Genomic DNA, 24,169 nt, shown 5'->3' with positions numbered 1-24,169 from the left:
TACATCTCTGCTGGGGACTTGACAGGGAGGAGGGAATAGGAAGAGGGCTCCCTATTTAGAAATTGCATTGAGATGGAAAGACAATATGACACATCGGCTCATGTCAAAGGAGCTCACTCTTCACGCCTACAACATTAGCAATTTCCTACCAAGTTTCAATTTTTTAAAAAAATTATTATTTGGTTTTAATTTATTTTAGTTGCAGCATAACTCAACAAGACAGTGCTAGTCAGAACAGGGTGGGTGCCTGCCCAAGGGCAGAGACTTAGGGGTGGGTGGGCAGAAATATGAACTTTTGCTGAGGAGAGGAGGGCATAGGGGTGGGAGCCCCCTGATTTCTGCCTTCAACCTTCTTATCCCACACCACTTCAGTCCCCTTATCTTTTTCTGAGCAATCTGGCCTGAAGGCCCCAGACTCAGGATGTTCCAGCCAGAGCTGTATGAGCAGTGGGGGAGGGGAAGACAAAAGTGATTTGGACATGGGTAAAACCATCCCTTCTAGAGTGTTATTGCTGGAAGCAGCTTCAAAGAGGTCCTAATTCAACTTCAGATAAGGACACTGACCTTATCTTACAGAACATGCAAAGTCCCCATGGCTGGTTTGGTGCATGGGTCCTACATCCCTGGACATTGGCTATCTAATACCCTTTTTTGGCCCTATCCCATATTGCCTTCTCTCCTGCCCCTTACTCCAAATCCAAACACAGAATGGTCTTTCTCTAGAGATAAGGTTAAAGGGACAACTCCACTGATTCCTACTTTTCTTCCCTTTCTGTATTTGGGTGAGATGTGGGGAGTCTGAATTTTGACTTCACTGGGAAGAAGCATAGATGTGTTTTGGGTTTGGGCTTGTGGGGAAAAGGGTTCTGCAGAGAAAAAGTTCCCATCTTTACATAAGGATTTTTTCTGCTTTGTGTCTGGTTATGTGACCATCACCGTATCAGCAACTGCTGTGGAGGGGCAGGTTGAAGAAGACAACTAGGGTGAGGCTTTATAATGTAAGAAAAATGTTTTTAATATCACTTTCTGAATATATGTCCCTTTATAAGTGCAATGGTCTCTGTTTCTGTTCTCTCTGTCTTCTGCTATCTCTCTATGTATCTCTCTCATTCTCTGCCCCTCTGTCTCTGTCTTTCTCTGGTTTCTGCCTCTGTTTTATTCTCTCTGCAGCTCTCAAATACTCTCACTTCTGCACTCCAAATTCAATAGGAGCCAGGGAGCTCCAGCCTCTTGCTGTATCCCTGTCAGGTCAGAATCTCCTTCTCTTTGTTAGGTTGAGAAATGCCAGGTCCGGAGCTGCTGCGGAGAGCACCAGAGAGGCTGCAGAACCGCCTGCCGAGTGTGGAGGCTGAATCCGGGAACAATGAGAAATTATCTGTTAATTCTCAGCTCCTGCCACCTGCTCTGCTCCATACAGGCTCCTTTGCCTTCAGTTTAGATGCACATTCCCCTACTCGGATGTAAGCAAAATATTGATTTCCCTGCATCACAGGCCTGGGCCCTTGGACCGGTCCTGTGTTTTTTTCATTCTCTGCAAAGGCAAAACAAGGCGCTTTGTTCTGCGAATTTCCCCAGGAACTCGAGAGCGGGAGGGAGATATCGCCGCGGAGTGACAGAGTTGCCATAAACACGGGCAGAGAGCAGTTTATCTCCATTTGTGTTTTACATAAACACAAACCCGCCGCTTTGGAAACTGCTAATGAGCGTGTAGCCAGGGACCTGCGAGCTCCTGTCTCTTCCTGGTGCTGAGGTCTTCATTGGGTGGAGGAGAAGGTTATGGGGCCTCCGGGCTCCTCAGGTGGGATTTCAGAAGCACCGGAAGGTGAATGGAGACGCTAGAACCTTACCTGTTCTTGGAACAGCAACCCAGCACCACCCGCAGGAAGGTGGCCTGGACTGCATAGTATCGCCTGGATCGTGTTTGCTCAGTACCTCCTGCCTCAGTTCCTAATCTTTCAAATCACAAACGCCAGGGGTCAGGGTGGAAGCTACGACAGTCTCCCCACCCCCACCCCCGCCAAGCGCCCTTCCCCCTCCCCTAGCCCGTGCCCACGTAATGTTTCTTCAGCACCGTGGACAGAGCCAGGAACGTCCCGGGCCAAAAGACCGCAGAACTAGGCCAGGGTCCTCTCAGGCTGCCGCCTGGTCCTCGGTACCCGGGGCACTAGCTGCCCCGGGCTCGCAAGTACAAGGACCGGGTGGCTCTTCTAGCGCAGATGGTGCACGGTAGAGACCGCCAGGAGCTGGGGCTCGGAATCTCCTCCCTCCAGAACGTGAGTCACTGCCCGAGCCACTTCCAATTAGAGTGTTAATTAGGAGGAAAGACCCTCCTCCACCACCGCCCACCCGAGCACACACCAGCCCCGCGGCTTCCGGAGGCTCCAGCTAAAGTTTCCATCCCAGCTCGGGGAAGGAGCTTCGGGTGAGTCCTACGTAGAGAGGGGCTGCACCGCGGACAGGTAGAGGACAGAGACTCCAGTGACTGGGCTCTGCAGGGCCCCAATCCGCTGACCGCCACGGTCCACACATTTCTAGCGCTGAGTGAGGCATCTCAAAGCCCCCCAGACAACCTGTTCCTGGGCCTCACTCCACAGTTCCTGAGAGTTCTGCTTTTTAAGTCTAGCCTCAACCCTACGGTTTAATTTTCAGTCCTTCAGGTCCTTGTTATACTTAATTGAAAAAGATACATTGTTTCTGGTGGGGGTTGCACCTGATCAGGGAGGTGAGTCTGGCGGGAATAGGGCACCCTCTTGAAATGCCCCCCATTCCTATTCGCCAGAAACTTTCCCCTCCCGTTGCCATGGAGAGAGACGGCCGCTGTCTCCCGTCGCCATAGCAACGTGCGGGTACTGTGGACCGCAGGATTGCGGGGCTCAGAAAGTCTTCTTGCAGTTTGCATCGCTCCGCAATCTTGGGGTCTTCTATCTCCGAAGATGGGACCTGAGGCAAGTCTGACTAACTTCTCCTGGTCAAGGTCCTCCCACTCACAGTCAGGTCATCTATTATGGGGTTATCTATTAGCTGCCACTTGTGTGGCATGTGGCTATTTACCCAGCGTTTCCACAAGCACTATCTTTATATCCCATGGGGCCCATGAAACACTCATAATCATTATACCTCTTTTACGGGAGAAAAAAATTGAGGCTCAGGGAGGACCAAGGTCACAACCGATACTGAATGCGGAGAGGGATTCGGGCTCTTTTCCTGGTCTTGCCACCAACCCCCTCAAGGTGCGGGATAACGGGGCTGGAACCAGCCCGGACTCAGGCCAGTCCCTGAGTGTCGAGGGGGCGGCCAGGAGGCGCCAGACTTGCCAGCTGCCGCGGGATGCCACGTGAGGGGCGGGGACCCTGCGGGGAACTGATTAAAAGCAGAACGGAGCCGCAGGGGGCCGCTGCGGGGAGGGTCTTCTTGGGGCCGCCTTGCCCCGCCCCAGTCCCGCAGCTGTGAGGGTTCGAGAGGCTGCTCTGCAGGCCTGGGTGTCCAGGGCATGAGCGGGGTGTGGGGGGCCGGAGGGCCTCGGTGCCAGGCGGCGCTCGCGGTCCTGGCCTCACTGTGCCGGGCCCGGCCGCCTCCTCTTGGGCTGGACGTGGAGACTTGTCGGAGCTTCGAACTGCAGCCCCCAGAGAGGAGTCCGAGCGCTGCCGACGCAGGTAACGGGAGACCCAGGACCCCCTGCCTTCTTGGATTCTCATCTTGGCCGTCCCCATGCCCCAAACACTCGCCCCAATAGCCGGGAAGATAGAGCGAGAACTCCAGCCTGGGCTTGTGGATTCGCAACCAGCCTCACACCGTCCCCTGGCCCATCTCCTGCGGGGCAAGGAGAGATCTGAAGGGAATCGGGAGAGACAGAACCCCCTGGCCCTCTCGAGTGACTATTGTGGGAACCCGGCGGAAAGCTCCCGGGAGACGACTCGGGGCCTCAGTTTCCCTCGCGTTTCTGGGCTCGCCCTACAGGCTTCTGCCAGGGGAGGGGTTAGTGGATCCAACAGGAGCCGAGGGACGTACTGGCTACAGCAAAAGCTTGTCCCCTTTGGAAGTGTCCAGGTGCTAGAGTTCATCAGTTGATCTGACCGTCCGTTGTTCTCTCAGTAAACGCCGAGCCCCCTGGGTTAGGGAGAGAGAAACTTGGGTCTGCGGCTGGCACGAGGTCTTTGTGTCCGGGTGTCTCTCCCGCTGCTAGTGGCTTTCTGCGTCTCCGATGGGGGGCGGGGGTCGGGGAGGCGGAGTGGGGGAGGCTGTCGCGGCGTCCTCCCCCCACACCCCCCTCGCCCCTATAACTCGCTCCCTCGGTCTCCCTCTGACTCACTCGGACTCCCGGCGGGTGCGCGACTGAGCCGGTGCCTCTCGCCGACTTTGCCAAGAGGGCGCCTGCNAGGACCGGCTGGGAAGAATGCGGAGTGGGGGTGGGGAGATCCTGCAGGGACCAAGGCGCTGGGGTTCCTTGGGACTCCGCAGACTCCACCTCTCCTTGTCCCTCGACCCCCACCCCAGTGGCACTGGGCCAAGGGATATGCGGGAGTCTCCCGGTGGCTCCACACCGCTGGCATGGAGAGGAGGTTTAGGGGGTCGCTAGAAGTGGGAATTTAGTCTCCCACCCTCTTCTCCAGGGACAAGAGACCAGGGTCGGAAGTGGAGGTTCCATGATCATGTACAGGTGGGGTAAGCTCCCCAGGGGTGCAGACTCCAGAGCTCTGGTTTGATTTGAGGTTAAGGGTGGGAAATAGAGGTGTATTCCAGGTTAGAAATAGAGCCAAGGGGAGGCTTGTGTGTGTGTGTGTGTGACTGGTCTATATCCAGCCTTTTGGTGATTTGGAGCTCACCTCTGACCTGTATGAGTTGTAGGGGTCCCTGATCTAGCATGTTCTCTCTCTCTCTCTCTCTCTCTCTCTCTCTCTCTCTCTCTCTCTCTCGATAGTTAATCAATGGGTTGATTACTGCAGCAGAAGGGATGGAGATTAGACATGAAGAACTTCTAGAGGATGGTACTATGATTAAGGCTGGGCAGTTGGTTCTCCTTGGAAATTCTCAGAACAGATCAGGCTCCCCAAATATTATTAGAATCTGGTTCTCTGGTGTCATCTGCTTCTACACCACCCAAGTCCCCATACCCACCAGACAGAGAATTTTCCTCAAGCCAGAGTCACTTCCTGTCTCCCCTTATTACCTAGCTCTCTTCTGTCTTTTCCTCCAATGACCCATCTCCAGTGGGGCATTACTGCTGGTTCTGACCCCTCATAGCCTAGAGGGTGAGAACACACCTGTCGAATTCTACCTGGGATTCCCCCTGTCTGTTCAGGGCAGAAATCCTGGTGGTGGGGATGGGGGTTGTTGGGGTGTTTGTGTGTAGCACATCCAGGCAGTAGGGAGGCATTGGTGTTCTGTCCAGAGAAATGCCCTTTAGTCTGGAATGATAGGTGCCTGGACAGCCAGGTTGAGGGTGAGAGAAGCCTGAGGGGTAAGAGTCAGTCAGTCCGGATGAATCAGTATGCCTTCCCTGCAGGCTGATTCAAAAGGCAAGTTTGAGTTGTCAGCCCTGGGGAACTTGAACTTTGGTTGCTGAGTCACAAGCCCCAGGAAGCCCAAGAGCCAAGCTTGGTGACTGAAAGGGATAGGAGAAGTAGAGAGGAGACCCTGGGTCATAGCACAAGAAAGAAAGTGGTTGAGAGTAGCTTTGGGACCTTAAGAATTTAGGTGAGCACAGTGTCTGGGGAGATGGTGTAGAGTTCAGGACCAGAGCCCCAGGTGTCTCACCTCCCAGCCTACTCCCTACATCTCACTGCCACTGCCTGAATCCAGAATCTCCAGTCAGAGAAGTGATGGATCTTGTCATTTGCAGTTTTATGAAAAATGCAAGCGGGTAGAGCATGCCCAGCTCCTTTTATCATTTAACGCTTTCCCCTGCCTTCCTCCTGTTCTGAGTCTCTAACTCATTGGATTTCTAGTAACACTCTGAGATACAGACTCCACTATCATTTACTGAGACCCTCCCAATGTGCCAGAATCAATGCTAGGAATTGCATGGAAAATCTCAGTTAATTAGACACTGACTTGGAAACACCCATGCCCCAACTGTTTGAGCTAAAAGCAAATACCCTTCTTTTTTAAAACTATCAAGGCAAAGGGCCTGCTTTCCTCCTTAATACACCCACCCAAGTTAGGGTTAGGGTTAGGGTGACAAGCAGTTCTTCACCTTTCCTGTATCATGTGCCTTGCAGAAATGAATGATCTCTTCCCTTAGGCCAAGTTGCAGAGGGTTAGGTGTGGGGAGTGTGAGTTCTGAGCTCAAGGTAGTAAGCAGAGATGTTCTAGAAAATGCAGGGACTCAATGGGAGACCCAAGCTGCCTCTCCTATCCCAGGCTGACAGCCAGCTTACCCTTGGCCTTGAGCTGCATGTGATGTTTATTCACTTTGCTAATGACTCTGGAGATGGTCTGTGATTTAGCCACCTGGCTTTGAAGTTGGTTTTTTGCAACACAGAGAATGTTTTCCCTGTGTGTGATGGCAAATTAAGTGTACAACATTTCATTAAAACAGAGTCCTGTTTCTACAATTGAATAATCAGCTACTCCTTCACTCTTCTTGCTGAAAGGAAAGAATCCTGCAAATTTTGCCATTTTTGAAGAAGGGAACAATGCCCATTCCTGAAGCACCCATGGGATGATGTTCTAACTCATGTATTTTTAAGCTTTAGTTTTCTTCAAGTGAGGTCTAGTATCTAGCACTTATAGTCCTAGATGGTTCTCTTCTCCCTCTGAACGTGGCAACTACAAGTGGGGAAGATAGTTTCAGTGTGCATCATCCCTTCAAGCTCTGTACAAAAGCTGCATGTTTTTCTAATTGTTCCAACTTTACTCTGTCTTTTACCATCCACAGTCAGGGGTAAAACATACAGCTGCAAATAATTAGGACTGGCATTGAGGCATTAGGATCAGGCCAGCTTTCTTTAGGGCCTGTGTAGAGTTGTCTGAAGTTGGGGAGAGCATGGTAAGAGAAAGTCTGGATTGAGCTAGGTAGCATCTCTGCCAGTCCTGCTGAGGAGAAGGTCCTGTAAGGACTGAGCCACCAGGATCTGCAGTCAGAGGAACCTGTGACAACACAAGTGAGCAGGGCATCCTGATCTGGGTACTCTAGATAGAATGACACTTTATCTCTCCCTTTTCTTTTGGGGTGCTAAACTCTTTTTCCTGATCCCCAAGGACCCACACAGAGCTTTCCTTTCACTAGTTGCAGATACAAACAGAGAAGAGGACAGACAGAAAAGAATCTCTCTGCCCCTCCCCTCCATTGCTCCAGCCTAGATCTTGGATTCAGAGAGGCTACATGTCCTGATGGGTCAGGCAGAAAGGTACAGTTACCATCTGCCAAAATACTAATACTAATAATTGCTAAGTCAATGTCAATGCTCCGTTAGCTATGACACATTAGTCTCCAATATATTTCTGAGTTCCTTAATGATGGTGGAAGTGGGCACCTGGTCATAAAGCTTGGTGTGGCTGTAATTAGCTTGGCATTGTCTTCCCTCTTCACAGGTTTACCAGGAACATTATTAATTCCTTCTCTGTTTGGACTCTGCTAATTATCCCCATAGGTAGTCGGTCTTGGATCTCTAAAGAAGGGAAGGACACAGTGGCCCTCTACTCCCCATTCCCCTAACCCTGCATTTTAATTAAATCCAGTTCTCCTAATGAATTTACAAGCCACAACAGAGCTTATCATTAATGTACCATGTCTGAGTCTCAGCACAGAATAGCCTCTGTTCTCCCAACAGACACACACATACACACACACACACTCACTCTCAGGCATATGTCTGTATGGTACTTTTCAGGGGCCACTGGTTAGTTGTCTGGTGGCTGGATATTTACTGCAGGATATTTACTTTCCAGGGAAGAAGAAAGCTGGAGGTGCGGTTGGGGGGCAGTCATAATCCAAGTCTGCAGGGGTCTGCCCAAGTTCAAGGTTCAGGCCTAAGACTAGAGGATGCTGCCCGCCCCCTTACCATCTTCTATTGATCACAACTTAGAAATGCTTCTCCTTTTAGTTTCTCTGTCCAAACTTTGATCCTATAGTTCTTCAGTTGCACCTCCAGTGCCCTGAGATGCCTGATTCAAGAGCCTGGATCTTGGCATCAGAAAATCCTAGATTCAAATCCCACCTCTCCTTCTTAATGCAGTGTACCCTGAACAAGTTACTTAGCTAACATCTCTATCCTTAGTTTATTTATCTTTAAAAGGTGAACACCAGTTTCTCTGGGAAGCTGTAAAGATTAAATGAGATAATGTAAAGGGCACAGTGTTTACTGTGTAGACATAAATAGCCTATAAAATCATTAATATTAATGGATCTATCCAGAGTCTCTTCACTTCCCAGCCTAAACTGTTCCTTTAGACTCTTGGGCCTCTGTCTTACTTGCTTTCTGGTCCCTGGGCTGTGCTTTGCCCATGGCTCCATCTGTGTCTGAAGGACAGCTAGGCTAAGGCAGCTTCTGCTCTGCAGGGTCTGAGCACTTACATTCCTGAGGGTCCACCAGCAGCTCCAGGCACTGGGGAAAGCAGGAAAATGGTCCTTTCTTCTCGATTCCTCCCCCCAGTTTATCTTTTCAATTATGATCTGTTACCAAGAATGCCTGTTACTGTTACAAAAAGGATTTTCCTGACATGGGAGCCCATTAGAAAAATTGGAACAATAGCAAGCGATAAGAACTGGCTGAGGAATCTGAAAACGATGGTGGGAGAGGCGGGGAGGGGGCCTAGGGCTCTGTCTCTGGAGAAAGGATTGTCAGAGGGGTGAGAAGCAAGATCTGGGCTGCTAATTAATAGCATAGCATTTTCTGGAAGAGGAGGGAGGCCATGGGCCATCACCCTGACACCCAGTCTCACTGATGGTGATAGGCAGGTCTTAACATGATGGCCTTCAGGGGGATCTTGACGTCAGGAAAGAAGAGGGTCCTGGGGTCCCTCGGATGCTTTGCCATCTCATCTGAGATCTCCTTTCTGTTCCTCAAAGGCCTCCCTTTGGGTCTGTTCTGTACACAGTAAACTATTGTCCTACACACACACACACAAAAAAAAAAAAACCACAAATCACAAAGAATAACAGCAACTTGCATTTTGGGGGGTATTCACCATATACCAGCATCTGTGCTCAAAGTCTTAGCTTATGTGATACTCACAGTGATCCTGTGAGATAGGAGTCATTAGATTCCTCACTCAGTAAAATAGGAAAACAAAGTTTAGAGAGGTTAAAGGATTAGTTCAGGGTCACACAATTAGAAAGCAATGTGAATAAAGTGTGCTCTGTGGTCTTTCTGGCACGAGTGCCCATCTGAGATGTCTACCCTGCTTCCGAGCACCTGTGAAGTCCAGTCCCCCAGCCAGCGTTCAAAGCCACGTGCTCCTGTACAATGCCATGTCATTGGGGTGTGTCTCCAAAGCCTGATCCCATAGCTTTTTTCTCTTCCGTAGGCAACTCTGTTTCCCCAAACCAGGAGCCCAAGGGCTACTGGAACAGAAATGGACTTCTTTTCCTTAATTTCCAGAAAAACTGCCAGGTGTGGTGGTGCATGCCTATAATCCCAGCAGCTCAGGAGGCTGAGGCAGGAGGATCGTGAGTTCAAAGCCAATCATAACAACTTATTGAGGCCCCAGGCAACTCAGTGAGACCCTGTCTCTAAATAAAGCATAAAAGGAACTAGGGATGTGGCTCAGTGGTTAAGTGCCCCTGGGTTCAATTCCTGGTATAATTTTTTTCCAGGAAAACTTGGCAAGAACATAGGATGTTCTTGATTGTACATTTTTCTTTCACAATTTTATTCTTTGGAACTCTTTGGAACTCCTGTTCACCAGCTGGGTGGTAATGGTAACAATAAAACAAGGGGGAAAGTAACAAGCAAACAGATATTAACAGAAACTTGGAAATGTGTGATCTTTGACATGGTCTGTGCTATGTCTCAAAGCACAGAGGGTCCTGGAAATGTAGGAAATAGTTATATTGTTTCTGCTGGCAAGATTATTCTTGGTTTGTAATGATAAGGTTAAAGCTATCTATATCAGTGTTCATGGTTTGCAGGTGTTCTGCCCACTAAACAAATCTCAAAACTAAGGGATGTTCAAAACTAGGCAATTCTAATAAAAGTAGCCTAACGTTTATTCCACTACTTGCTACCTTCTTAAGCGCTGACCTCAGCACTTTTGATACACTTTTGACCCCATTTAAATTTCACAAGGACCCTATGAGGTAAACGATATAGTAGTTCCATTTAATGGATGAGAAAACTGAGGCTGAGAAAGGTTACACAGTTTGTCAAACAGTTTAAAATGGAGATGGACTTTCAATGAGCCCTGTCTTCCGAGCTTCATGAGCAAGGCTTCTTTCTCTTTAAGCAGAAGGAGAGAGTAAGAAGAAGAGTCAGAGGAAGAAAACAGACACTTAGGAAGTACTTTCTTTTTTGCTGTTCTGTGTTGAGCACTTTCTCTGTCATTGGAGACTTACCTCTTGGCCAGGAGCTACTCCAGGTATACACAGGAAGATCATGGAGAGGGGCCAGAGGTGCCCTCAGAATTCCATCTGCCTCCCAGGGCTGATGTTCAAACAAGCTGTTAGTGGGAAAGGGGTTTTGAAAGCTATTTGTCACCTGTAATTTCCTAGAGAGGCGACACGTACTGATGTGTTGGCCCCAAAAGTCCAAGGTAGGAAGGTACTCAACTTAGGTCATCTGGGCCTAAGCATAGTCCTTAGGCCACCGAAGGAGCTTGCATCCCTTCCCAACCTCAGTGTACCTTTCCCCAGATGCTATGGTTTGTATCTGGGATGTCCCCCAAAGGCATTTGTTGGAAGGTTGTTTCCCAGAGTGGCACTATTGGGAGGTGGAAGAAGCATGAAAAGGTGGAGGTCTTCAGATTATTGTGTGTGTGTGCCCTTGAAGAAGAAAGCAAGACCCCAGCACCTCCCTCTCCATTTCTCTGTTTCACTTCCTGGCCATGAGGAAAGCAGTTTTGTTCTGCCACATGTTCCCACCATGATGTGTCACAATAGGATCAACTGACACAGATTAAAACCTCTAAAACTGTGAGCTAAAATAAACCTTTTCTCTTTATAAGTTGATTATCTCAGGTGTGTGTTATAGTGACGCAAAGATGACTAACACACCAGGGGATGAAGGCTGGTTGAGTTCAAGGCCACATGTGGTAATTTTTTAAAGGGGTTAAATCCTCTATAATCATCTCCTCCCCCTGGCCTGATTCCGCTCTTTTTGTCGTGTTCACCACCTTGCATACCCTGTATGGATGAATCCTCTCTGTTTGGAAGCCAATTTTCCTTGCCTTGCCTGCCTGTGAGATGTCAAAAGCCCAGGCTCTCCTGGAAGAAGATCCTCCAGGCATAGGATGGGCCTCCTGGCCTTATAGAACCAGTATTGAGTGCTGGGTGCTGATTCCCAATAATCCATATCCTCTGCCTCTGTGATTAAGGGAATCACGGCTCCAAGGGAACAACAGCTGGGGGTCACGTGGCGAAGCAATCAAAATAGCAACCACACTGAGGAAAAACTGATTCCCCTGGCCCCTCCCCTCCCCCCACCTCTCTTTTCATTTATGAATTCAGTTTTGTTTTTTTTTGTCAGCCTGAACATTTAAATGCACTCTATGCTCTCTGGATTCCCCCTCATTCCCCCCTTCTCATTAAAATTCTAATTATTACCAGAGCAAGCAAAATGTATGATCAAAGGAAAGCAAGGCCCTAGAAATACCTTTTGTTTTAAGGTGACTCATATTGCAGAGGATGCATCAGAACAGCTGTTAACAGAATGGATTTGAAGGGTCTGGAGATGGCCCGACACATAGAATAAGGACACATATATCTGTAGTCGTTTTCCTGATGATCCCGGGAGGATAAAGGCTTAGAAAAATAGTCCCCAAGCCATTTAGATCATGAATGCATAACAAAAAAATATTGAGTTAGTACCTCCAATATATGCTTACTTGTCCCCAGGTTATATACGTGTTCTATAGCAGTGAAATTGAAGAGCCAAACTGGCTGGGTTATGGCCCAGTTCTACCCCTTACGGGCTGCATGACCTGAGCAATCTATATAACTCTCTGTGTCTGTTTCTATGTCTACAAAATCAGGATCATATTGTACCTATTTCATTGGAAAGGATTGAGTGAACAAGAATATCAAAAGCATTTTGAATCTTGGACATAGTCATGTTGAATAAATTGACTAAACCCAATAATAAAATGCTGTTATTACTATCAATCTGCATATAAATTTTTGATTTCTTATATGAGATAATAAATATACATTAAAATGATCTCTTTTCCTGTGGCCCCAAGGCATGTGCTCACCACACTAGAGACCTTTAACCTAGTCGTTAACTTAGAATCAATCAATTTTTCTGGTCCCTGGCAGTCTCCAGAGGAAGGATGAGCCCCATCTCTTGGCCAGGGGAAGGTCCTGATGTCTCTGTGCAGGGTCTTGGCAGGAGACAGAGGTAGTGGTATGTGGCTAGGAACTTGAAGATTCTCTGCTATTATTCCCTCTTCATGGAGGTACCTGGTAGAGGATCTAGGAAAGTTACCTGCAACAGGGAGTTGAAAGGCAGTGCTGGCTCCCCAGAGAGTGTGGCTGAAGTTCTCACCTCCTTCTCAGATCCCTTTGGATGTGAGACAGCTTTCCTTGAACCTGTATTCAGGGAAAGTACCCAGCCTCCCTCCAGGAAGGACTGGGCATCTTTGTACCCCAAGCCTAGCTCAGAACCTGGCACATGCCAAATGCTCCGTAAATGTTGGTTAAACTTAATTTAAATGAGAAATAATCACACGCTTTAAAAAGAGAGAGAGAGATAATTACACCCTTTTATATGCCATTCATTCACTCGCTCACTCTCATGAGCCAGTTCCTATGCTAGTTCATGAGTCAAGTCAATGTGAAAAGAACAAGATCACAATAGCCTCCAGGAGCCTGTGGTTTCACCAGGGACAAACAGACCAGGACAGTACAGAGAGTGCCAGGCCGGGCAGTGGGCATCTGGACCCTGGTCTGAGTTCTGCATCTGACCAACCTGTAACTGCAGGCAAATCTCTGCTCAGGGACACTGCTCCCATCTGTAAAGGTACAGCCTGGCCTCAGTACCTGTGGAGTCATTCTTCACCATCAGTCCTAAGATTATTAAGGCACTGAAGCAGACTAATCCAGTGATTGCAACCCACCAGCCTGCCGCGGGGAACAGGGAGTGCCAGGGTGAGCTGGCAGGGAGCTCAAAGGAGTCGCCAGTTCCCACTTTGCGGAACCTAAGTCCAGCTACCAAGTCATCAGCTTCTTCCAGAAAAGCCAGAAATCTGGGGCGATGATGTATGTAATTTGGTGACTTTTCAGTCATAATGCAAGCCAAACAAAACTCTTCTGCTGACTTGTCCACAGTGACCGTTTTTACTCGCTGACCATTTGGCCCACAAGCAAGCCATTGGTTCAAAGCCTTCTGACTTTACTCAGAGCAAGAAGAGGCCTGAGGTTCAGAGCTTCATTCCCAGGTTTGGGGAGGGAAGTGGATGAGAGGTCTGCTGAGTGATTTCTCACAAAGGCAGGCACCCCGCTACAGCTCTCCTGAGATAATGGACATCTCTTGGTTCAGGAGTGGGCTGGGCATGGGGCAGTGGGTGTCCACCTCCAAATCAACCACCGTGCCTAAAAATACCAGCTTTACAGCAAAGCTCTCAAAGAGCCATAGAAATGGAGAAGGAGGGCTATCAGAATCATTTGTATTTTGAGGTTAGCTTTGACATACTGTATAGATCAGATTCTAAGTCAACACGAGTATTCATGGGGGCCTCCTGCATGCAGGGCTGCAGGAAGAAGAAGCCAATCTCTGCCTTCAAGGAGATGAGGCTCGACCCCATTTCCCTGAAGTCAACACAATGAGCTCCAGCCTTGGGCCTAATGGGGGTGGGACAAAGAAGAGGGGAGGGTGAGTTAGCTAGCCTCCACCCCTACCCCACAGGGCTTCACAGCCAGCTGGGGAAGAGATCTGTATACAAAAAATCACAGTTAAAAAAGTCTGCCCATAGTAACATCTCTAATAGAAATTCCAACAGCATCTAAACATGCACGCTTCACGAATTTGCACATTTGCTTAGACTGCCATTTAAATCACTTTGCCTTCCCGGTGCACATGTCAGTAGGCAGTAGAGGAGGCAGCCAGGTGCTCCCAAGCTGGTGGAGGGTGGGGGGTGGGGATAACCCTGTAGAAACCAGACGGAGGTGAACATAAGGCTGCAGATATTTCACAAAATGGACCATCGGGAGTCAACCCTAAGACCGTCTCTCCCTCAGACTTGGCAGCTTTTCTCATGACCATTCTTTTCTCTTCTTCCGTCTTTGTCCCTTCTGTGTGCTGCCCCCCCCCCTCCAACACTGTCACCTGCTCTCCTGTCTGTCTCTGTCCCTCCCTGCCCGGCTCGTGCCGAGGGCAGGCACCTCTGTCAGCCTCCTCGCCTTGGTAGTTATTGTGTGTGGCGTGGCCCTGGTGGCAGTTTTTCTCTTTCTCTTTTGGAAGCTGTGCTGGATGCCCTGGAGGAACAAGGAGGCCTCCAGTCCCTCTGCTGCTAACCCTCCTTTGGAGGCCCTCCAGAGTCCCAGCTCCAGAGGCAACATGGCGGACAAGCTGAAGGACCCCAGCACCCTGGGCTTCCTGGAGGCGGCCGTGAAGATCAGCCACACGTCTCCAGATATCCCGGCGGAGGTGCAAATGTCAGTTAAGGAGCACATCATGCGTCACACCCGGCTGCAGCGACAGACCACAGAGCCAGCATCATCCACCAGGTGAAGGGGCCACCCCTCCTTTTCTAACCCTCACATGGCCAACTTCCTTTTTTTGATGCATTAATGAGATTCCAGCCTGTGAAGATCAGAGACCAGGAATAACAGCAAGTGTCCTTTGACTAAAGAATAAATCAAAGGGCGTGGTCCATGCAAGGAAGATGTGGACGGCAGGAAAGGTGTCACTAAAGGGAAACGTTAAGGTGGAGTGCTGTGGGTGGGGTGCACACTTGGGATGGTTGTGGATGTGGGGAGAATAAGAGTGGAGTAGCGGGGTGTTGGGAGTTTGAAGAGAAGGAAAAACTTTAGGCAGAGGGGAAGAGAATATACAAAGGTCCAGAGGCATAAACATTCATGGTGTGTGAAGACATGTCAATGAAGCCCCATAGCTACATCCACAGTGCATGGGAGTAAAAGCAAAAGCCAACATTTTGAGAATGAAGATTCTTTTAAAACCCTCCAGAGCTCCTTGCATGACAGCAATTGTACACAAGACATCCTTTAATTCAAAACAATACCGACAACAGACAGTGATTAAAAATCTACTCTAAATTCAGAAAACACTTTTAAAAGATGTGGTGCATACATGTACAAGAAATTGTATTTACACAAATTTAGTGCTCTGGTGGATTCCTGAGCCCCTGTAATGTCTCTCCAGGCTCCCAGGGACCAACCAAAAGAAAAGGGAGTCTGGTCTTCAGACTGGAAGGGCAGGAATGACAGCGCTAGCAATCACAGGGACAGAGTTTGTCATATGGGCAAGTTGGCCGCCTTCCCTAAACCTCACTTTCCCCAATTGTAAAATAGGGCTAAGGACTCTTCCAAGTTTGTTGTGAGATGTCCATTAAAGAATCCATGTGATATTAATGAGAGCTAATATATATATATTGATTATTACACCTGGTCCTGTCCTAAGCATTTTATATGTTAATCTATTTCACCCTTACAGCAATCCTAAATGATTGCTACTTTTATTATCCTTATTTTTATAGCACAGAGAGGTTAAATAACTTGCCCAAAGTCACATAGCTAGAAAAGCAGCAGAGCCAAAATTAACCCATGCAATCTGCCTATACTTTTAACTCCTCCACTGCCTGCTCTATGGTAAATCATAAGTGGTGTTGCTGGTGATGAGGATCATGAGGAGGAGGAGGAGGAGAGGTCCTAAGGTGGGGTCATGGCTTCATGGAGGAACCAGAGTTATGCCTAGTTAGGAGAGAAACTTAGAAAGCGGATGACAGAAAAGCAGGGAAAATGATTACGATAACAATAACTAACGTTCATTGAGCTTGCTGTACACCAGGCTCCATTCCAACTGCTTTACATACATTAGGACACGAAATGCTCGCAGCCAACCTTGTGCACAGAGTGTGTGCAGGGGGAAGTGGGATTGGCAAGAGGGAGGAAAGGTGAGCCACAGGGGTAGGATGGGCCAGGGCCAACACAGTTGGGTCTGTCAGAATCCCCTCCTCCTGAGCCCTGACACACTCTTCTGCCCCCTCCGCCAGGCACACGTCCTTCAAGCGCCACCTGCCACGGCAGATGCACGTCTCCAGCGTAGACTATGGCAATGAGCTGCCACCCGCGGCGGAACAGCCCACCAGCATCGGCCGCATCAAGCCTGAGCTCTACAAGCAGAAGTCAGTGGACGGCGAAGAAGCCAAGTCCGAGGCCGCAAAGAGCTGTGGGAAGATCAACTTTAGCCTACGCTACGACTACGAGAGTGAGACCCTGATCGTGCGCATCCTGAAGGCCTTTGACCTCCCTGCCAAGGACTTTTGTGGAAGCTCTGACCCTTATGTCAAGATCTACCTCCTGCCTGACCGTAAATGCAAGCTGCAGACCCGGGTGCACCGCAAGACCCTGAACCCCACCTTTGATGAGAACTTCCACTTCCCTGTCCCCTACGAGGAGCTGGCTGACCGTAAGCTGCATCTCAGTGTCTTTGACTTCGACCGCTTTTCCCGCCATGACATGATTGGGGAGGTCATCCTGGACAACCTCTTTGAGGCCTCCGACCTGTCCCGGGAAACCTCCATCTGGAAGGACATCCAGTATGCCACCAGTGTGAGTAGAGCACTGTTCCTTGGCTATTGTGGATTCACAGTTCTGGGTTGGGTGGGGTGGGGGATAGAAGAGCTACCATGAGGTGGGAAGGGAAGGGAGTTTTTATCTTTTGATTCCGATTGTGTGTTCTGAGATGGTTCTGTCTACTTGCTAAGCCTCAGGTTTTCCATCTATAAAACTGTACATGTCTCCTTGATCAAAGGTAAGAATTGGGCTAGTCCTGTGGACTGAATCACCCAGCAACATCTACTGAGGCTACTGATGTATATTAGAAACTGGGAACAGGCAATCAAGAACAAGTTGTTATCAGTCAGGAGGAGCCAGGTTATACAGTGGCAACAAACAATCACAGGATTTTGTGATTTAAGACAACCGGCTTTTATTTCTCATTCATATTACATATACTCTGCAGTTTGGCTGAGGGCCCTACCCAGTTTACTCAGGAACCCAAGCCAACCCAGGCTCCATCTCAATGTGTGTTTCCACAGTTAAACATCAGGAGGAAGAGGATATGGCAAATGTCATTAGCTGTGGCATATGTCATTAGCCAAAGCAAGACTTAGAACCCCCTCCCTTTTTTTTTTCACTTTAAATTGTATTGGGGATTGAACCCAGGGGTGCTGTACCTCTGAGCTACATCTCTAGTCCTTTTCTTATCTTTCTTTTTTTTTTAAATTTGACACCTGATCTCACTAAGTTGCTCAGGGTCTCTATAAATTGCCTGGGCTGGCCCTGAACTTGCAATCCTCCTGCCTCAATTTCCTGAGTCACTGGGATTACAGGCATGTGCCACAGTACCAACCTCATATGGCAACTCTTACTATAAAAATGGTAGGAGCAAAGCAATCGTACCATCTCTCTAACGAACAACACTAATGACTACACACAGCAGTCCCTTGTCTTCGGCATTATCCTCTCAGTGTGGTCTGGGAGATGGGGCAGTTGGCTAATCCACGTGTTAGAGTGGACACTGGGCTGTTCACAATCAACTGGAACTGACCAGGGAAGGTCTCAAAAAGTTGAGGTTCAAGTTGGTTTTTAAAAGCACAGAGGACAAACTTTGCACAGAGAACTAGAGAGGGCATACCCAGAGCCCCTAGTTGGTGTAGCTGGCATGTTCCAGTCCCCTGAACTGATAAGGCTGTGTACCACGTCCTGAGGGTGTAGCTAATACATGCCCCCCAGAGCCCACCTGGGTGGCTGAGAGCAGGCGCATGTTTGCCAAGCTCCCATGGCTTCATATGTAATGTCTTGAGTTCTGCCTGGTTGAGGGTCTCCCTGGGTGAGCCATATCTGAGTTAGAGGGCTGACTGTACTCTGTCTGCAGACCCTGCCTTTGGACAGTCCTTACTCGATATCTTTGTTGAATTTGTAAGGAGGAAGGCTGGAAAAATCAGTTCCTGCTGTCATTGATCAAGGGCACAAATCTTGATTGGTTCTGAGAGATAGGGTGGCGGACTCCACTTCCGCCCCAGGAAGGATCTCTGGGGACACTCCATTCTCATAGTCAGGGCTGACTTTGACCAGTCCAACCGAATGTCCCTGTGCATCCCCCACGTAAGCTTTACTGAAATGATATCCCACACAAGGAGCCAGACAGACGGGTCGGAAGATGGGGCTGGCTGAACAGCGGCTGTGTGCCTGCCCAGGCCCAGGAGCAACATAAATCACTTTGAAGTCTACATCTGGTGCCGCTCCTCCCTCATGTCTCCTAAGGTGGCAGCTTCATTATGGTGACTGGACAGGTGAAGAGTAACTCGATTTTCCCACACTGAGGCCATGTCCAGGGCTGTGAGGTCCAGAGGCTGCGGAGCTGTCTCTGCTCAACCCTCCAAGGAGCCTCCTCTGACCCCGGCCAGAGTCCCCACCTTCTTATTCCCTGCTCCAGACAGGAGTACCAACTTTGTCCTGGAGTAGGCAGTCCATGCGCAAGCACGGACCTAACTTTCTGCATTCTGGAACCTTGTCACTGTCCCAAACCCACTTCCCCAGCCCAGCTTCAGAAAAAGACAGATCACCTAAAGGGCACTGGACATATCTTCACCACCTCATCCTCCCCAGCCAGTGTCATTAGAGACCTTGTCCTGAGACCATTTGAGGTCCTGAGGAGGTGAAGGAGGGGCTGTGATAGAAGACAGCCTCTTTGACCCGCGGGAATTTAATTATAGACAGGTAACGTGCGTTGGGTAGCTGGCAGAGCAAACCAGCAGATACTGTGTGTGTATTATGTGGGGTTCCAAGAGCCCCGGGAGTAATGACAGCCTGGGGAGTTCTCCCAGGTGAGGGGATTATAATGGGTAGAGAAAGATGAGTATAAATAACCCCATAGGCCAAGAAGAAAGGGATGTATTCCAGTCAGGAGCTGAGTCCAGGCCAAGCCATTTGCAGAGCTGCAGAGCTGGGGACCAGGCTCACACTTGCTTGCAGTCTGTCTGAGCTGGAGATTCCTCCTGAGGTGAGTCCCCTGGGCCCTCCTGCCTGCAGCCCCATCAGCATTGTCCTTAGGAATAGGCTCAAACTCTGGCAGGCGAGGACTCCAGCAGAGTTGGGGAAAAGGATACTAATACACTGGTACTTTTACCTGCTTTGTAGTGCAGAGTGTGAAAATTTAATTATTTTGGAACCAGGGAGACCCAAGTCACAGTCACTAGGAATGATGTGAGCGCTAAGTATGTATGAAATCCTGTAGCCAGTGCTGTGGGGGCAGATGGATGCAACAGAAAGTGGGCTCCTATATCTCCTGTGGACCTGGTTGTGTCCCTGGAGCTATACTTTGGACCTGAGCTCTGAATGGCAGCTCTCTACCTCAGTCAGCCTGGTCCTCAACATGCCCATCATTCCTGCCTCTTGCCTCTTCTCACAAGGGCGCTGTTAGGCCAACCTATCCCCCACCTCTGACCAGCCCACACCATTCCACCTTTTAAAGTCTCTCTGTAGCCTCCTGCACTCACCACCTCTCTTATGTATCCTCTGTGTCCCAAGGATATACCCCCATCATACTCTGTCTTGGAGACCTGAGTCCCCGTGGAGGATTCAGGCATGGCTCTGGCTCTCTCTTGTATGTCCTCTGAGCCTAAGAACTCAGCACACTCTTGTTGAATGACTGCTGACTCACTTAGTTCAGTTAAAATGCTGTCCAAGAAGAGGATCAGGAAGAAGCAGCTGGACTCGGGTGGAGTCACCCTGGGGAAGCTTCCTGGAGGAGCGGCTCAGTAGTATTTTGCAAATGGGTAGAGCAAGGCTTGGCGGGGAGGGAACCTGCCTGTGCATCTCTTCAGAGGCACGGGATGGCCCGGGGTGGCAAAGAGACTAGCTAGGTAGATATTAGCCAAAGATCAGGTAATCTGGACCAACACAGAGGACCCACAAGCTAACCAGGAGAGGCACTGTGAGAATCGGGCCTCAGGAGGCTGCTCTGTGGTTCATGAGTGCCACAAGAGCCAGCTTCAGCCCGGCATGTGGATCCAGGCAGGTCGCTGCCCTGGTACTGGCGTTGGTATGAAGTTGCATTGGTCTTGTTTCTGTCAGCCACTGAACATTTTTGAGCGTCAAGGCTGGGATCTGGGAAGTAACCATGTGAGGAGTTGTCTAGCTCTTTGTTAATTGCAGATCTGAAGCCACAAGGGAGGAACCCTGGCCTCCCCACCTTCAGGCTGTTCTGGAGGGAAGCCCAGGCAGCCTAGCACTTAATTAATATACAAAACCCGACAGCGGGTGAAAAGCAGGCAAGCAGGGTCTGCTGGTGCGATCAGATTGGAGGCCTGTGGTCTTCCACTGAATCAAGACACTCATCTTAGGAAGGAAATAAGTGAATCCATGGTGCTCGTTCCAGCCCTGCGCAGGGTTGCCCTGAAGCTGCCGCACTCTCTCCTGCCTGGTGGTGTGACCTGGACGTTTCCAGAAAGGTGCCACTGTCTCTTCAACCAGAGCCTTGACTGGCTAACATCACCCTGCTCTTCCCCTCCCCCACCACTTCTGCCCCCATCTCATTATTTCTATATAAAGCTGCAGATTTATCATTATAATAGAGCTGCCATCACTGGGATTTGCTAACCTCTCTGTAATCTTGTAGTTATTGCTACAGAGGCCTCAGACCCCAGTGCACACAACTATTCCTGTCGCCGTTCCTGTGCCTTCACTGCGGCGGGAGGTGAAGGCTGTAATTGGTGCCATAAATATGTGTTGTGCTTGGTGGTGCTAATGGACTCGGCCAGCTTCCTGCCTTGCCATGCCCCCCACCCCAGGTTAGAAGGTGCATGAGTGCGTGCACATGTATGTGTGTGTGTGTGTGTGTGTGTGTGTGTAGGGTAGGGGTTGGTGGGCGTGGCAAAGCGCTCTGTATACTTCCTGAGAGTCTAGACTCAGGGTCTGCAGGGAGGATGAGAAGCCCTGGGTGGTGAAATAGCTTCTGGTCTGGGAATGAGCAGAACAGTGCAGAAAGAGCCCAGTCTTTGGTGCAAGACACACCTGCCCTGCATTCTAGCTTTTACGTTGTCTATGTTTGAGACCCCAGGATATTATCTGAACTATGCCTTAGTTTCAGCATCAATGAAATGGAGATGATAATGGTATCTAGACCAGTGGATTATATGGGGTACATAAAATGTAATATACAATCCACCTGGGGTGACCAGGGGGCCTGCTGAGCCCTGTTCTCCCAGTGCTTTCCTGCTGGCTCAGCCTATGGGTCCCTTCTCTACCACTCTCAGGCCTGACTTTCCTTGTCAGTTCAGACTACCTGGTTGTTAGATAGTATCTCAGTAGTCACCCCTTATGCAAAGGGGTACATTTGGAGATCTCCAATGGATGCCTGAAACCTTGGAGAGTACGCAACACTATATATACTATGTTTTTCCCCCCCTGTAAATATATATATACCTATGAGAAAGTTAAATTTACAAATTAGGCACAGGACTCTTAACAACAATGGTAAAATAGAACAATAACAATATACTGTGATAAAATCAACAGCATCAGAACTCTTGGGCTTGTGGCCATTATTAAGTAAAATAGGGTTTACTTAGACACAAGCACTGCAGTTCCACACCAGTCTATCTGATAACCAAGATAGCTACTAAGTCACTAACAGGTGGATAGTGTATAAAGTGTGGATACGCTGGAGTTGGACAGCAAGATATCACCAGGCTACTCTAACTGGCATGCAACTTGAAACTTATGAATTGTTCATTTCTGGAATTTTCCATTTAATATTTTCAGACTGTGGTTGACTGTGAGTAGCTGAAACCACAGAAAGGGAAACCACAGATAAAGGAGGACTACTGTGTTCTTGTTTTATTTCTTAGCTTAGCTTAGGACCTGCATTCTCTATGTGACCTTAGAAAAGTGATTTCCCCTCTCGGGGCTGCAGTTCCCTCCCTATTAAACTATCTCCCAAGTTCTGAGATTCTTACCTTCCCTCAGCTTGTCCCACTGAAAAGTTCTTGATAGGTCAGTGGGCAGAATTTCTAGCCATACCCTCTCCCCCCTTCAGTGTTGGTGAATCAGTCCTCTCCTGAAGCCCTTGGGGAGTGTCCTCCAGAAGTTTCTGCCCATAAGGGAGTCCCCACCGACAAACTTGCTTTCTTTCCCCCTGAGGCAGTCCTACACTGGAGCTCAGTTCCCTCCCACCTGCCTCCTTTCAGATCCCCCATGTGCCAGGAATATGTGGGTCATTACTTACTAAGCTCCTACTAGGTGCCAAGGGCATGCTCTTTATCAGGTTTCATCCTCACCAAACCCTTACAATTGTCCCTTATATGTAAATACGGAAATGAAGGTTCAAGGTTAAATGACATAGCCAGCATCATCAGAGAGCTATAGAGACAAAATTTGAACCCAGGTCTTCAACAGACCCTTGCATGGCCAGAGGGCAGCATGGTTACTTTGCTCTTGGGACAGAAAATAGATACTGAAATTGTGCAGTTCATCAAGGGGTTCAGAAGAACGTTTGGGTTTTCCTTGTGGCTGGTTAACTTCCCTCATCTGTCTCAAAATCGGGTCATTTTAGGAACCTGCATTTCTGCTGACACTGGTATTCCTTTACCTTTTTCCCAGCATTCCTCCCGTGTGCATCTTGGATTTAACATTCAATCCTCTCTCTTAACAAACATTTATTGAATGCCAACTATGTACTGGTCAGTTGCATCACTGAACACTTGTTGGATACAGAACGGTGGGCCAAGCTATGAAAAGAGCAGAAAAGAAAGAGCCCCATCGCGGAGGGCCCAGGCTAATAGGAACTGTATAATACGCTCAGTGACCTCTGGGCCCCTCAGACATGGAGTACACGCTTTCAGGCAGACGGATTCAAAGTGCTTATAACACAGTTACGCGAGTGACTGTACTCCATACCCTGTGCAGAGTGTTTAGAAGAAATGGAGAAAAGAAACAGTCAGATGAGATTGGTCTGGAGAAGTTTCTAGAGAAGGAAAGTGTTTGGGCAGGATTTAATGGCAGTGAAGGAGAGAGAGAGAGAGAGAGAGAGAGAGAGAGAGAGAGAGAGAGAGAGAGAGAGAAAGAAACATGGGGAACAGAGATAGGGAAATATGTTTCTCTATTTTCTTTGGTTTAGGAGAAGGATCTAGAGAGCACCTCTATCAAATAACATTGGATTTCTTTTCATTGTGTAGAAACTGCTTGCCAGGTAATCACTGTGTACCAGGCACCAGGCTGGGAACAGAGTGTCTTCAACTTCAGTCCTGTCTTCACAGCCTCACAGTCTGATGGGCAAGGTGGGAAAGTGGCTCTGTTGTCCAGGGGACAGTCAGGTCCTCACTGCCCCATCATGCTAAAGGGAGGGAGACCTCCTGGAAAGAAATTGCCCTTTCACCTTATTCCTCTTTTCACACCCACATAAGTCAAGTGAGATCCAGGAGTGGCCATGAAAGAGTTTTCAAGTGGAGACGAAGAACCGGCTAATTGATGCACTGTGACTCACTGAATCACCCTGGGATGAGGCCTCCCAGATGCTGTCAATGACCAGCAGCTGGTGCTGTGCCTTTAAAGAGCCCAGTTCAGACCTCAGGCTCCCAGGTCTTTCCTGACCAGGGGGGAAGCAAGAGGGAAGCATGATGTCTTCCATGCACCCTCAAAGAATACCCTCAGGTCCTAGAGCAATTGGGTTTCGAAGGGACACAATACGTAGTCCTTGCTCTCAAGAAGCTTCCGCTTGAACAGAATTTTCAGAGCAAGCAAAAATATCATCAAAGGAACACAATCATTTAAATCACATTAGAAGGAATAAGGGGAGATAGAGGTGACTACTAAAGCTGGGAGAGGGAGTGA

At 48.9% G+C, this 24,169-nt stretch overlaps 1 protein-coding gene across 4 annotated transcripts in view; it reads left to right on the top strand.

The window, feature by feature from the left end:
* Window positions 1-3,222: 3,222 nt before the first annotated feature.
* The window catches only part of Syt6 (synaptotagmin 6), a 60,977-nt gene continuing 40,030 nt past the window's right edge, over window positions 3,223-24,169 (top strand). For 2 of the 4 annotated variants that reach the window (XR_007351768.1, XM_015502159.2), the window contains exons 1-3: window positions 3,223-3,653; window positions 14,473-14,821; window positions 16,327-16,885. Coding sequence is in view for 2 of the 4 variants with exons in the window: in XM_015502159.2 (XP_015357645.1) it covers window positions 3,491-3,653; window positions 14,473-14,821; window positions 16,327-16,885 (1,071 nt within the window). In the remaining 2 variants the exon portion in view is untranslated. The remainder of the gene's footprint in view (window positions 3,654-14,472; window positions 14,822-16,326; window positions 16,886-24,169) is intronic. The other 2 variants (XR_007351769.1, XM_048814543.1) reach the window with 2 other exon arrangements.

Source organism: Marmota marmota, unplaced genomic scaffold (assembly GCF_001458135.2).
Source record: "Marmota marmota marmota unplaced genomic scaffold, marMar, whole genome shotgun sequence".
Lineage (NCBI taxonomy): Eukaryota > Metazoa > Chordata > Mammalia > Rodentia > Sciuridae > Marmota > Marmota marmota.
This window is presented reverse-complemented; position numbering and strand designations above follow the sequence as displayed.